The sequence below is a fragment of the Crotalus tigris genome, unplaced genomic scaffold (assembly GCF_016545835.1).
Source record: "Crotalus tigris isolate CLP2741 ecotype Arizona unplaced genomic scaffold, ASM1654583v1 scf7180000018270.1253626, whole genome shotgun sequence".
Lineage (NCBI taxonomy): Eukaryota > Metazoa > Chordata > Lepidosauria > Squamata > Viperidae > Crotalus > Crotalus tigris.
Window position 1 is genome coordinate 639,619 of NW_024096916.1, and position 15,451 is coordinate 655,069.

A 15,451-nucleotide genomic window follows, 5' to 3' on the forward strand; every position below is an offset into this window, starting at 1 on the left:
ACATTAAAAGAATTTATGGGGTGCTAGTGGAACTGGATTCAGAATCAGAATTAATTAAAGATTGTATGATCAAATGGGCGCAGAATTTTGGTGAACCAGTTCTACTGGATACCTGGGAAACTATCTGGGTGAGAAATGTTAAATTTACACAAGCCCAGAATTTAAGGGAGAATTTTTATAAAATGTTTTACAGATGGCACCTTGATTCACAAAAGATGTCTCTCATGTATCCTGACTTACAGCCTAAATGTTGGAGATGTGGCTGTTTGGATGCCACTTATTATCATATTTGGTGGTCGTGTAAAAATATAAAAGCTTTTTGGATTAAGATATGGTGGAACATTCAGAGAATTTTTAGAAAGAGGGTAAAATTTACTCCACAACTGTTTTTGCTTGGTATTGTTACTGATTGTGATGCTAAGGAGGTTATATTGATGTTGAATTTGATTACAGCCGCAAGGCTGTTAGTAGGTCAATATTGGAAGAAGGAATGTTTGCCTACTTTGCAAGAGTGGTTTTTTAAAGTATCTTACTTGGCGGAAATGGCAAAGATTTCGGCTTTCTTAAAAGAGCAAACGCAAGAGAAATTTTTTGTTGTATGGGAAAAATGAATAAATTTTATACAATTTAAATTGGATATGAAAAAATATCATTTAGCTTTTTTATAACTTCTATAAAAATTCTACTTTTTCTTTTTCTTTTCTTTGTTTTTCTTTTTTAAATACTTCTTCTTTTTAAGGTTTATAATTCTGTATTCATATATATTTTTTTCTTAATTATCTTATAATTTTGTTAATTTCTTTTAATTAAGCCTATATTCTGCTCTGGGAAGCTCGGGGGGGGGTGAGGGAGGGGGTGAGGTGAGAGGGGTTGGGGGAGGGTTGTATTGGTTTGTTTTTTTTGTGTGTTGTTGTTGTTATTGTTTTTTTTTCTGTTTTTGTAAAAGTTTTTAAACATTTTCAATAAAAAAAAATCCCATTATTTGGAAGAATTTTTATTATAAAATATCCAGATTCCATTCGCATGTGTGTTATTTATATCCTTTGATTTGTAGTAACGGTCTCGTGTTTAAATATTAGTAAAGCCTATGGGCTTATAACTTGCTATGCACTTTCTATTATTTTTACTTTTTTATTTCATTTTGTTAAAAAAAAAATACCAAAGTGACTCAAGTGAGGAATGTTCTTCTGTGAAGATACTCCATAAAAAAAAATATTTACTAGGGAATGGTATGAAAGCATGATATTTATAGAATCAGTTTCTTTTGATGTAAATTTTATATGTTGTCATGTTTAATAGAACAGCCAGTTTGATCCAATTGTTAAGGCATCCATTAAAAAACCCCAGGAGACTGTGAGTGCTAACCTTGCTTTAGGCATGAAAGCTTGCTTGGTGACCTTGAGCCAGTCACTCTTTCTCAATCCAGCTCACCACACAGGTTTGTTGTGAAGAAAATAGGAGGCATGATGGATATGTTCACCATTTTGAATTATTTCTAAAAATTATAAAGGCAGGAATAAAACATCTTTAAAAAGCTATCAATAAAAAAAATTCAAGGTCATTTTAACAAGACCTGAAAGAATTGGCATAGGATAACATGGACCTAATTTCCCTAAGAAAAATAGATAAAATTCATCTTCTAGGACAATTACTTCTTACATTCTCTGGAACTGTAAGTGTTCTTATTACTAGTCTCCCTAATTCACTTGCTTATCTTGCTTTTGTGAGCATCTACAAATTGGTAAATAGTTGATTTAATATATGTAGGGGAGAACTTTTTTTATACAGTGCTACAGGAAAGGTTGTAAAGCTTTATCTTGACAGAGGAATTAAAACTGTTGACAGTTTTTAGACTCCTATCTGGCTTATTGTCCCTGCAAGATGTCAACATAGGTAGAATTAAAGCAGTAACAGCAATTCTGAAAAGCAAAACCACCAATTTAAAGCAAAAATAATCTTTCACAATATGATTCTTTTGTGAACAATGAAAGTACTTTATAGTATATTCAACATTTGGAGTGCTTACTGCCACAATCTTTATTCATAGTCCTTCCATAACTCTATTAAGTGGGAGGATGAATGGGAATTTTCCTCCATCAGAAGACCTACACATAAAAATAGTGTTCCTATAAGCAGAAAGGGACAGTGCATTTATATGGTAAATTATATAAAGATTGAAAAGGTAAAATATTGTTAATACATAATAATGACTGTTATTCAGAAACCAATAATTTTGACTGATGATATATCATTTTTTCTAGTCCTTGTGGTTACAAAAAGCTAGCAATGAAATTTTCCAAGCAAGTGGGAAAAGTCTGAATAAGGAGGTATACTACCTCACAGTGGCTTCTACAACAAACAGCAATGGTACTAAAAGAACAACATGCATGTAGTGACATATTACCACTATTATGTATTGCTGCCAGGATATTCATATTGTTTTTTTACCCACTTTGACTCCCCACCCTCCCTCCATAGTTGCCCATCTATCATCATATATGACTCATGACCTATTACTTGCTGTTTATATATACACTGTGAGCTTATGCACTGGAGACAAATTCCTTAGGTGTCCAATCACACTTGGCCAATAAACTAGTCTAGTCTAGTCTAGTCTAGTCTAGTCTAGTCTAGTCTTTATGATTTAGATCAGCTATAATGTCTTAGAAAAGAGGTTTCCATGACAATTTATTAGATCTTGGGATATTTCTTGTGTAGCTGAGAGTAAACTAGAAGAACCAATCTTGTTGCAAACTAGAACTAAAGCTCTTCATGCTTTAAAATGAAAAGTATGTGAGAGGAGTGCAATAGGTATATGAGATGTGCAGCCTGGGTTGGGGAGGTGCAAGGAGTAAATGAGAGGAGAAATTCAAAGAACCTACACAAGAGACACAGTGCAGGTCAGTGAGTGTATGCAAGAAGTTGCACAAAAGGTCCAGTGGAGGTTATTGAAAATGGATGAGAGTACATTGTGAAGTTTATGGCCTAAGTATTTTAGGGAAGCTACAGGCAAAACTAGATGCAGATGTTCTTACAGATATTTTTTTTAAAAAAAATATTCAAAACCATTGTGTCAGAATTCAACCTTATTAATGTGCAGATTATTGATTATCACAATCTGAGGTGGGGTAAGGTTTAGGGTTATTCCCTGCTTCTAGTGACTTAGATTTTTAGAACCAACGTTGTTCCCATCCTGAATTTTTAGTAATTCTGAAGAGGATCATTTGGATGATCATGTGCTGAAGTGGAGAGAAACCTAGTCAACCTACAAATTCCATTGTTCATTTCACTTGTAGAGCATTCCTTGCCACTTTTCCATGCTTATTCTTTGTGGTTCAGTGTTGGTGCCTTTTCAGTGAAAGGCAAAATGGACTTGATTCAACCGTGTATCATTTTCACAGTGCCATCTCCAACTCCAGCTAAGCATTTTGTTTCATCTTAAGGACTTGAGACTTGAAGTGTGTTTGATGGTGAGGCAGCACACGTGGAGTGGCTATAATTGTCACATAAGACACTCAAAGTGACTAGAGACTTCAGAAGGTCACCCCTGAGCATGCCAAACAGAACAATGAGAATTCTTCAGCACACTGTAACTTACTAGCTGCATCTGGGAGTCAGCCATTTTCTGTGTATTTCTAGGAGAATGCCTACTATAAAACACAAAGTGATGTGCAGATTGTGCAGACAGTATACCTGAGCTATATATATTATTGCAGTAGGAGGCTAAGGTAAGAAGGTAAGGACTTGCAAGGCAAAAAAAGAAAAATAAATATCACAAAGACCAGTTTCTAAGCTTAAGGACCAGAAATAATATTTAGGTATGCTGGACTTAAGAGGCTCTTCCTTTTTATCACTCATGCTTTATACTGCCTGTGCTCTTTCCTTGAAAGCACTATTTTGTAAAAAAAAATATGTAAAAAAAATCAAAAGTGATGTTTTAAAACCAAAGAACACTATATCCACATTTGATCATTTAAACTGACTCTAAGACAACCTAAGAAATCCTGTAGAGAAATATTTTGGCAACAGCTGGCAATTGTCCTTACATTGGACAATTCCTTGTTGCTGAGCCCCTTACATATTTTCCTTCCAGGAAAGTAATTCCCAACAACTTTCCTTCCTCTGGGTGTATTCCTGAGCTTATATATGTGTATGTTGTTGTGCTTGTACTCATGTACACACACACACACACACACATATCAAATACACATGCACCGTTAACTTTAATATTATATGTATATATGTTTGTGTACACAAACACAAACATAAAGCATCAAAATGCCTGTGCATGTAAAAAATACTTTTTATTCCATTATATTTTTCTCATGCTGTTTAGAATTACTATTATAATGACTTCTATACTTTCACAGTGGCTAAAGTCCTCACCTTCTAAATAGTAGGCTGCCAGTTCAAAACCTGATATAATTTATTTTTAATATTAATTTTCTTTCTTCGAACTTTCTGTCTTTAAGTACCTGCATAGTTGGCATACCAGCCACCAAGGAGCTGGGGGAGAGAGGGGGGAAGAGTAAAGGAAAGAGTAAAATTAGTAATTAAAAAGATTCTGCCAGATTTATAATAAGAAACATTCTATTTACAAGGCAAGTGTTGCAAGCATTGTGTTATTACAGGATTGGTAAAGGCAGATTTACAAGGAAAGAGAAACATGGTAACCACTGAGTCAGTTGAAGCTATATTATTTTCTCTACAGAGTAGTCAATGAACTGCTGACATGTGTTCTGAAATGCACTTGAGGCAACATAAAATGGAAAAGTGTACTTTAGAACAACAACAAAAAATCAAGTCCTGGTATCATTTTAACAGGGAGTAGGGGATTAATAGAGGGTAACGTCATCTGATTCTGTCCCCAGAAATAGTTGCCTTCCCATTCTGCCAGTAGGGGTGGTGTGGAAAAGGAGGCTCAAGAGCCCTTTTCTTCTAGAATAAGTGAGACAGCTGATGCTCTCATTGAGTACTTGGACAAAGCAATGGGCTGACTTAGAGCCATTAATCTAAGATCCAGTACAGACAAGTTATATTACTTGCAAGTGTTTCTTCAATCCATCATTATCACCAGTAGCATTTTAGTTTGGATGGACCTCTGATTAATTTAGTATTCTATATGAACTATGTAGCTATGTTCCAGAAAGAATCTTTTCCATAGTTCAGCACACAGCCCATGTGATTTATTTTAATGTGTTTAAACATGGGACTGCCTTTGGAAAAAAAAAGTCTGACAATTTCAGGTTGGGGGTGTTGGGGAGGGGGTTGATGTTTGTTTGTTTGTTTTAAGTAGGAAAAACTAAACTGTTAACTAGAACTAGCTGAGTTGACTGTGTAATATTTGAGTCTTCCCAGTACTAATTATTCTTTTTTTTTTCTCCCAATCCTTTAATAATCTTGGTTGGATATTCTTAGGTCTTGTACTCCCCCCCCCCCCCGTGATTGCTGCTAGTTTTAAATTTGGTTTATGTGTTGTCTATGGTTTACATCTCCTATTATTAATATTTTTTTCCTAGAGTTTGGCTTTGTTGTTTTATGATTTTGCATTATAGATGTTTGAGTCAACTGCATACCGCCCACTCAGATAAGCTTGATTATTATGTATGAAAAGTACAATAATTAAGAAAAGGTAAAAAAAAATGGCTTTTAAAAAGAAGAAAGAAACTTATCTATCATACACTTCCTGGACGCTTCAAAATATTCTGAGCACTATGCTATAGTTCACATATAGGATGCTAGCTTAATGTTAGGTTTCCTTGTTGCCCTACTTGAACTGTGAATATGGCTTATGATATACTAAAGCTTCCCTGTGATTACACATTTTGGAACTTTGGTAATGGTAAAATTGGGCATTTGTTGTTGTTGTTATTATTATTATTATTATTTTAAAAAAAATCTTACTAGTTTTCAGCAATCCACAGAAGTTATTGGGCACTTTGCTTGAAAGCTGTTATGTTTGAGCAACAGATGGATAACCACAAGGAACAGTCCCTCACTGTGATGGGAAATTGTGCTAGAACTCCTTTGTACGTAGATCTGTTAAACTCAGTAAAACCATAGTATAAAAGTTCATTCATGTAGTTTTAAAACCCCTTCAGGCATTTATCTGAACAGATTATGCTACAAAGTAAAAGATGTAACATTTATATTCCTGACAACATATAATTATTTCCTTGCAGCTGATACAAACTGTTAGTGCTGTGGATAAAGATGAACCACCACGTGGACACAAATTTTTTTTTGAACTGGTGCCAGAATACACAGTTCATCCAAACTTTTCAATTTTGGACAACAAAGGTAGGCTTTAATTATTGGTTCTCTATGTTACATTTTGATTCCTTTGCTGAAAATGTAATATAAATATAATTTTCCTTGTCTTTGGTTCTTCTGGTGCAGATAATACGGCAGGCGTTATAACCAGACGGAATGGATATAGCCGCAGTAAAATGAGCACCTATCTCCTGCCTGTAATAATATTTGACAATGACTATCCCATCCAGAGTAGTACGGGCACACTGAGCATCCGAGTGTGTGCCTGTGACAGCAGGGGAAACATGCAGTCTTGTAATGCTGAAGCTTTGCTCCTACCAGCAGGCCTTAGCACAGGAGCACTCATTGCTATTCTGCTCTGCATTATTATTCTGCTGAGTAAGTGAACCATTTCCTCTTTCCTTATTTGTACCTGGAAATTGTTAAAGGAGACCACATTTTCAGAAGAACTTGTTATCTCCTTAATCCAGGCTTTTGCAAATGGTAAGTTCTCCAGCATTTAGGTGCTGCAGAACTCTTAGTCTTATAAAGCCAAGGATGCAGCCACAATCTCAAGATTGACTGAGATGCTGGTGGACTACCAAACATCACCAATGGGATGGATTTAGCTTATTGGTTTAGTTATTGCAAGCAGGTTGGTCTTACTTAAAGGTTGGTCTTAAAATGGAATATTTCTAAAGAGTTCTGATACTGATGATGACATGATGTTTATATTCAACAATATGTAGTACATCTTATTTTTGATTGATATCTCATATCTCATTTCAAATCTATAGTTTCAAAAAAAATATATTAGAGGTTCTACCAGATACTTAATGCATAAACTTTGCCTATTTAGTACTGCATGTTCTATGGTCTCCGGTAGATGGGAACTGCTGTTGATAGCAATAAATTGGTAATCGCTAGAGATTAAAGCTGGTAATTTTTAAAGTTGGTATTTTTAAAAATTTATATATTTAGATTTATCACCTACCATTTCTCAGGGGTTTAAGGCGACTTATGTTAAGAACTCCATTCATCTTTTAAGGATAGTTTTATTTAGTGGTAAATGTACCAAAATCAGCTGTTTATCTGGGACAATGGTGAATATTTCTTATTACTAAAATCATAACCTCACCATTATTCTTATTGCAAAACAGACATCCATTTAGTCCTTAAAATAATCATATATCATATACTTACAATTCTTAAAGTCCAAATTCCCATCTGGTCAGCTGGTATCAGAATTCAGTATATTTGTCACATTGACAAACTTTGACTTCAAAGTTCCACCTTTGAGGATTGTGGGCAGAGAATGGAATACACCTGAGTTTTACTCTCTAATCACCTTGATCTCCATGAATTCAACCAACACAATTCACTATGGAATCTGAGAATTTGGTTTATTAAAATCCCAGATAACACCAAAAGTGATTCTCACGCTCAGAAGTTTTAAATATAATTTTCCATGTCTTTGATTCTTCTGGTTTATTGAAATTTAAAGTTCATTTTCTGTAAAAATAAAAATTTAATGGGAAAAGTTAAAAGGTGTGCTCAAAAAGAAATAAATTACCAGAGGGAGAATAGAATCAAAACAGTTTGAATTGTGTTGTGATAATGTTGATAGTGTTCTGTGTTGGATGGAAAGACATTAGGCACATAGTGGCTCAGTGGCTTAATGATGCTGGAGATGGTTTCAGCTTCAGTGGTTCGAACCCAGGCATTGCCTGGCAGGGTGGCTCCTGTCATTCACATCAGCTTCAGTCCACCTAACAGTTTGAAAGTATGTTCTGTGCAAGTAGATAGATAGGTACTACTTCATTGTGGAGTTGACCTGGTGCTCTGTGCAGGCAGTCAGATTCCTGATGGTTCTGAATTTTCCTGGTTGCAGTGCCTTCTTGCGAGGCAGCTCTGGAAAGGGAGTGGGCCTTGGGTGATGCTGCAGGAAGAGCCACTCATCTTTCTCTCTGGTGCAAAGCCAACTTACCCTCCCGTGATGCACCTTGGAAAATGTGCAAGTGTGTCCTGTAACAGGGCTGCTCCCTTGGTGAGCCAGATTACTATTCTGCAATAGCACTGTGGTATCCTGGCTACTGTAACAATGCCATGCACTAATAATGATGATGATAGAAAGACATAGCAACAACCAGTCACTTAAAATATATATTTTAGGTAACTGTTGAAGGATTCCAAAATATACTGTCAGATTACATTTATGGAGATCATGCAAAAGTTCGTAAAGCATCCAAATAGTAATGAGATAGCATGTGTTTTTTTTTTTTAATTCAAGATGTTAAAACCTGTTCTTTAGATAAAGTGCCAGTTTTTAAGTATGACACTTGATGTTATTTCTCCTTATAACAATGATGAAGAATACTAGAGGAAGCTGACTGTAGATAAGGCGAAAGAAAAAAAAAGAAGCTTGCTATTATGCCAACAAGCATTGTGAGGCTCTCCCCCCCCACCCTCTGAAACCAGTGCTGTATTCAAACCTTCTGAACAGAATAAACCAAACTAGATAAGCCACCTGCATTTATTAGTCAACTTATTTCTGCAACATTTTAAATGATTCTCATTACAATGAAAGCTTTCCTTGGGCATTTGGTATCCATGGCTATGAAATATACAAAAAGGTTTTCAAGAATGTGGGACCTAGTGCTGTAGTCTAAATTCACAAATGTTTGACCATACTCATGGATGACCACTAGTGTCTCTAGGATGCTCCTTTTGCCCTAATGGAAAAGGGGAATTGCTGGGAAGACTGGGGAAAAGAAGGAAATTAAGAAGACCGAGACAAGGAATGTGAATGACTGGAATGAATGGAAAAAGGGAGAAAACTACTTTAGGAATTTTTATTCACAACAGAATTGATAAAAAGCATACCTAGGCCAAAGTTGATATGTTGATATTGGGGGGAAATTGAGAACAAGTTGCAAGAGAGCTTAAACCCAAATAAAACAAATATTTTAATACACAGAGAGCAGACAAAACCTATTTTTATAGAAGGAAAAGTATAGACAGTATATAACATTTGACAACATGTTGAATGGAAAAAAGTATATACTGAGTCAATTTTAATATGGATTGTTCTCATAATTTTATTTTAAAGCTGAGATTTCAATAGACATGGCCCTTATTATCCAGATAACAAATAATGAGACCTTGAAAAAGAATTCCTTTCCACCATTTTGCACTTTTATATAATATATAAAAAGGAACAAGCATGCACACCATTGCTTGCATAAGTGAGGCCAAGAGTATCCATGATGCTTGCATGAGTGAGGCCCCATGCGCTTGCATGAGTGAGGCCCATGATGCTCGTGGAAGTGGGACTGTAAGTGGCTGTGATGCTCACGGGACTGGGGTCCCAAGAGCCCACAACATTTGCACGAGTGGGGCTGTGCGTGCACAACAGCCAGCCACTCATGCAGCCCAGTTGTGAATAAGCCATGGACTGATAGTGGGCTGCAGCTCAAAGGTTGGGGACTCCCACCTTAAAATGCTTATATTGCATTTCTTTTAATTAATTTAACTTCCTGGCTTAATCTTATCCCATTTTCTGAATTGCCCTACTCATCCCATGGCAGGCATTTTATGATGGTACTTCTGACTTTTCCCCAGAATTTCAAATATGGCTGCAGAGCTCAACAGATGTATAATTCCTTCATATAAGTGGGAATCTGGCTTAAAGATTAAAGTTCTTGCTCCCATGGATAAATCATGAGAACCTCCTCTGCACTTGCATCAAATATACAGTAAATACATCCTGGCTAGATTAATCATTTTAACATGCCCATTGATATGTTGGTCATTATATACCCAAGCAAGATATAAAGAATAATTCCTATAGTTCATTCTGTAGTGATAAAGAAGCTCTTTTCAAGGAGTTTTTGTCCTTAACTCCTTTCTTTTAATTAAGAGTCTAATATTTATCTTAATCTTACCTGTTGTGATTAATGAGTCTTAAAGGTTCTTAGCTTTGCCAACATTGTTCCTAATCCAGGCGTTTCCTATTCAGTGCTCCTCACCCATCTGTATTGTTACTATTGCCTTCCAGTATTGGTTGTGCTGTTTGCTGCAATGAAGCGCCAGAGGAAAAAAGAGCCCTTGATCATTTCAAAAGATGACGTCCGAGACAATATTGTCACCTATAACGATGAAGGAGGTGGGGAGGAAGATACTCAAGCCTTTGATATTGGCACGCTAAGGAACCCTGAAGCCAGAGAGGAAAGCAAAATGAGAAGAGATGTGATGCCAGAAACTATTTTCCAGATAAGGAGGACAGCATCTTTGTGGGAAAACATTGATATTCAAGATTTTATCCATCGAAGACTAAAGGAAAATGACTTGGATCCAACTGCACCCCCTTATGACTCTTTAGCAACGTACGCCTATGAAGGGAATGATTCTATAGCAAATTCACTTAGTTCTTTGGAATCACTTACTGCAGATGGTGGGAATCAAGACTATGACTATCTGAGTGACTGGGGGCCACGATTTAAAAAATTAGCAGATATGTATGGTGGAGATGAGAGTGACCAAGACTAACTGTCTCCTTCAAGATTTCTGATGCAGCTCCAGCATTCCTGTGCATGAGCAGGGATCTCCTCTCTCTTCCCCCTTCCCTCTCCCCTTCCCCTCTTCTCTCCCCTCCCCTCTCCCCTCTCCCCTTCCCCTCTTCTCTCCCTTCCCCTCTCCCCTCTCTTCTTCTTCTTCTTCTTTTTTTAGTGGAAAGGTCGGGCAGTGGCCTTGTGCAAACAACACCAGGATACACATATGGAATATTCCTTGTATCTATAAAGACCGGGTAGGGAGAGACGTCCTACATGGAAGGAGCACCTCATTGATGTTGGAGACTCTTGGATCATGGCCTGAAAATAGTATTTTGTGACTGGGTCCTTGCTGATGAGATTGATGCCTCTGTAATTAGATTAAAGTGGCCTATATTCTCCTACTTGGAAAAACAAAACAAAAGAAAACATAGGTGTATGTTTTAGTAAAAGTTTGCTTAATAAGTCAGTGTGAATGAAAATGACTGTTTTTTGAGAGAGAAGTAATATCTCATCCTTTTTGTCTAAGAAGTTAGAAAGAGGATATTCAATATTATTGGGGAAGAGGTAAAATATCTTTAAAAGGCTTTTTTGTGCCTTTCAGAAGGACTTTGGGAACACAAGTTTTTTCTTCTTCAAAAAATAACACTTTGCTTCACTTTCCTTGCTACTATACCCTATACTGTCCCCTATCCTATAACATAAACTGATTACTCCTTAAAAAAAAAAAAAAGAATATTACTGCCATATCTATTGAGTTAAAAATGTCTGGTGTTGATTCATATTTTTCTATCTATCTAAATATATATATATATACAAATATAAATATGTATATTTATATTTTTGTATTTTTATTAAATAAATTAGAATTTATAAATAAATTATGTTTTCATTTACTCTGACTTTGTGTGACCTTTAGTCAAAACTGTGTAGTATGTTTCAATATGGAATAAAAGGGTGTTTCCATGCAGACTCTGGTTTTGCCCTGAAAACCATTTTCAAAAGAGAGTGGTGATTCTCCTCACAATGGTCTTCCTCAAAACACTTCATGAGGGAAGTAGGATTTGACATCCAACACCACTCTATCTTGTCTCCATCACTGGACTTGATTACTTTTCATGTTACCTTCTGTGATGCAGCAGTTTATTATGAAGATGTTTTCAAAGCCTCCAACCCCCCCCCCCGTCACTCATTTTAGAGACAATACAGATAATCCTTGTTTAATGGTTATAATTGGGACCGGCAACTTGGTGTCCAAGCAAAGGGGTTCCTAAATGAACCACAACTATGCTTATGATCCTACTTTAGCTTTCATTTGCTTTCCAGACCTGTAAAGATCGTAAATGTGAGAACTGGTTGCAAGTTTACTTTCTCATCACCACTGCAACTGTGAATAGTCACCAAGTCAGACAGTCACTAAACAAAGACTACCTACGTGAAATGGTAGCATTGGCCCTGCTCTTGAGACAGAGAGGAGAGAAAGTATTTTGGCAGCAATTCAATAGAGAAATTAACTTTGCTGCAAGTAGAGATGGAGGATGTGATCACATGACCTCAGAAACAGTGCTGGAGTGGCAATGTTTCTGTAAATGGAAAGGCCTTAGCTATGCTTAGAGAACATTCCTGACAAATACTAAGATTCAAATTATTCAAATCTAATTAGTAAGGGACAGAGTGAAACAACCTCCCCCCTTCCATGAATCAATTTAATTATAATCGTTACTAGGCTAAAAACAAAGACTCTTTTTATAGATGTGTGATGATGAACATTCAAATCAGTTCCAGCACATTTATTACATTTTGATTGACATTTCTGATACAAAGTTTAAAACAGCATCGATGGTTCTCCATCTGCTCCCCATCCCATAATTATCCCACCAGTAGAACCTAAAATTCGGAGGGCCTCTGAAGACTGCATTTATTCTGTTTATCATTTAACCCCCCAACAACCAGAATGTGGGGGTTAGATTGCAAAATTGTTTCAAAATTTTAAAGCAACAATAAATCTCTAAAACATTAACCTATACTAATGAACACAGAAAGAATTTCAGAATATGTATATATCCATGTTTTTGTGTTTGTGTGTGCAAAAAAAATAACTCAAAGACACAGAAACTTCCCAGAATAATGTGGGTTAATATAAAATCAGACCTCAGTATAGCTTTTGTGGATGCCATATAACTCTGTTCTTCCTTCTGACTTAACTCTATTAGTTATAGTTATTTTGACATATCTATATATTAAAGTAGGGGTCCACAATCCCCGGTCCACGGGCACTTAGGAACTGAGCCATGCAGCTGGAGGTACGCTGAAAGCACGTCTTCCACCTTCAGGAATGTGGCCAGTCTGCAGGGTCTGGGCAGGAGTGGGAGAGTGGCATGGCAGAAGCTGTCTTGCTCAGTGCAAGGTCATCTGACAGCTGCCCTTGCAACATCTGAGCTTCCCATCCTTCCTCCTCTCCCTCCTCCTCCTTCTTCTGCTATCTCTCATTCTGCCTCCTCCTCCCCTTCCTGGTCCTGCTCCCTCTTCCTCCTTCTCTTCTTCCTCACTTTCCTCCTCTCCCCCTTACGGCACCCCAGCTGGGGTCGTGCTCCCTTCATGCAACTCTCCAAGTTTGCAAGACAAATGTGCGCCTGCCCACTTTGCAACCAAGGGCTCCCCCAAAGCCTTGTTGGAGGGGGGACCCCCCCAAGGTGTGTGTATCTGTGAGGATGTCTTTCTCAGAGTGCAAATCGGGGCAGGGAGAAGCTACCTTTCACCTTAAGCACTGCATCTCCAAAGGATTCTCTCTCGTCTGTACCCTTTTTAAGACCTCTGGGATCTGTTGCACTTCAACTTTAGTTTTTTGCTTTTATTTTGATGCTCTAGGTGCCCCATTTTTGGCAACATCCTGCCTACTTTTCAAGATTTAATTTGGTGTATTTGTGTGTGTGTGTGTGTGTGTGTGTGTGTGTGTGTGTTCCTCCTTTCTTCATGCAACTCTCTAAGCTCTCCAGTTCTCTCTCGCTCTCTCTTGGTTTTCTCAGCACTTCCTCAATATGCTAGGTCTTTGGTTTGGTTTGTTAGAAGGCTGAGTTTAGGATTGTCTCTTTTCTTTCCCACTTTCTTAGAAGCAGAAAGTCGCTGGTCTAATCTAATACAGTAATAGAAATAAAGTGCATTCTTTCTTTATTTGTTTGTTTATTTAGAAACTTTACAATAAATGTAATGCACTTGAATCCTCTTGAAACCTCCCCCCCCCCGGTCCATGGAAAATTTGTCTTCCGTGAAATCGGTGCCTGGTCCCAAAAAGATTGGGGACCTCTGTACTAAAGGTAATTTCTCTTCCAATTTTAGAGGAAGAGACTCCCTTCCTTCCTTCCTTCCTTCCTTCCTTCCTTCCTTCCTTCCTTCCTTCCTTCCTTCCTTCCTTCCTTCCTTCCTTGTTGCCTAACTGCCTACGTGCCTGCCCCTACCATTTCTGCTTCTTTCTTGATTTTGGCCAGTAATAATATGGAATTACCAGAGCCAGTATTTTTAATCTTTCAGATAACAGGAAGAAGTCGGAAGCATTAAGCCTCTGCAATGTTTAAAATACTCAATTCATTTCTTTCAAATCTCCTTAAAATCTTCTCTAATAAATTTAAAAACACTTACCAATTAACATCAACTACTGGAGACTTTTGTGGGACAAAGAAAAAAAAGCTATAGGCCATAAGTTGTGTCTTTATAATGTACAATATAGCATTTTCCAGATTGGTTGAACTACAGCTCCCAAATCCCTTCCTTCTTCAGACCGATAAAAATATCTTGTACATGCAACCTTTACACTTGGAAGATACTGACATTTGGGAACACCAGATTTCTGGTAAGAGTTCTGAATACATTTCTAAATTAAAAGTAGAGACACAAATTGTTCTGCTATCTGCAAAATCCAGAAGACATTTGATTGCCTGTCTCCGATACAGACTAAGAATGACTCACCCTTATGGTAGCCTGCTCTATGTTATTGTGAAGGTACTGGTGTTGTGAGATTGTGTCCTAATTAAGTGGCAATTCTGCAGCAGCTAGTCATGGATGGATATCATTGACTACCTCCTGCAGGTTTGGGAGTTATCCCTGTAATTACCATGTTTTTCTGCACACAAGTGTCAGTATTATCAATACTAGGTCCAAAAATAAAACATAGTTATCCAGATCTTGCAATGGCAGTAACCAAGAATATTGACTTCTTTGCAAATGTTTCATACTTATGCAAACCTGGCTGCCTGTTTATACCTGTATATTTATTAACTTACCAGCATTCTGGCCATGGAAGGAAAAACTAATTCTAATGTGATTAGAGGGATTATTTATTTGATTATTTCAAGCATTTATACAGCTGCCCAACTCAAATGAAGTGTCTCTGAATGGCATGTACCAAAGTAAACATCCAGCAAAGAACAAGCGAAAACAAAATCATGCATCCCTGAAATAATTAAAGTGTGCAAGATGGTGAAATGACAAAATTACAACAACCAATAGAGAACTCTACTCAACAAAACCCAGGTGTTTAAGGAAAGACACTGATCTTAATGGTCTTTCTAAAGACCAGCAAGATCAGGCCTGCTGTATGTTGGGAGAAGATTGTTCCAAAGGGGAGGGGCAACCCATGAGAATGCACTCCTCTT

The 15,451-nt window shown here is 37.1% G+C and overlaps 1 protein-coding gene across 3 annotated transcripts in view; it reads left to right on the forward strand.

Annotated features, from left to right (window-relative positions):
• The window catches only part of CDH9 (cadherin 9), a 145,725-nt gene extending 134,777 nt beyond the window's left edge, over positions 1-10,948 (forward strand). For all 3 annotated transcript variants that reach the window (XM_039349417.1, XM_039349418.1, XM_039349419.1), the window contains 3 exons: positions 6,183-6,300; positions 6,400-6,651; positions 10,310-10,948. In XM_039349417.1, coding sequence (XP_039205351.1) covers positions 6,183-6,300; positions 6,400-6,651; positions 10,310-10,800 — 861 coding nt within the window. In that variant the 3' untranslated portion in view covers positions 10,801-10,948. The remainder of the gene's footprint in view (positions 1-6,182; positions 6,301-6,399; positions 6,652-10,309) is intronic.
• Positions 10,949-15,451: the final 4,503 nt, after the last annotated feature.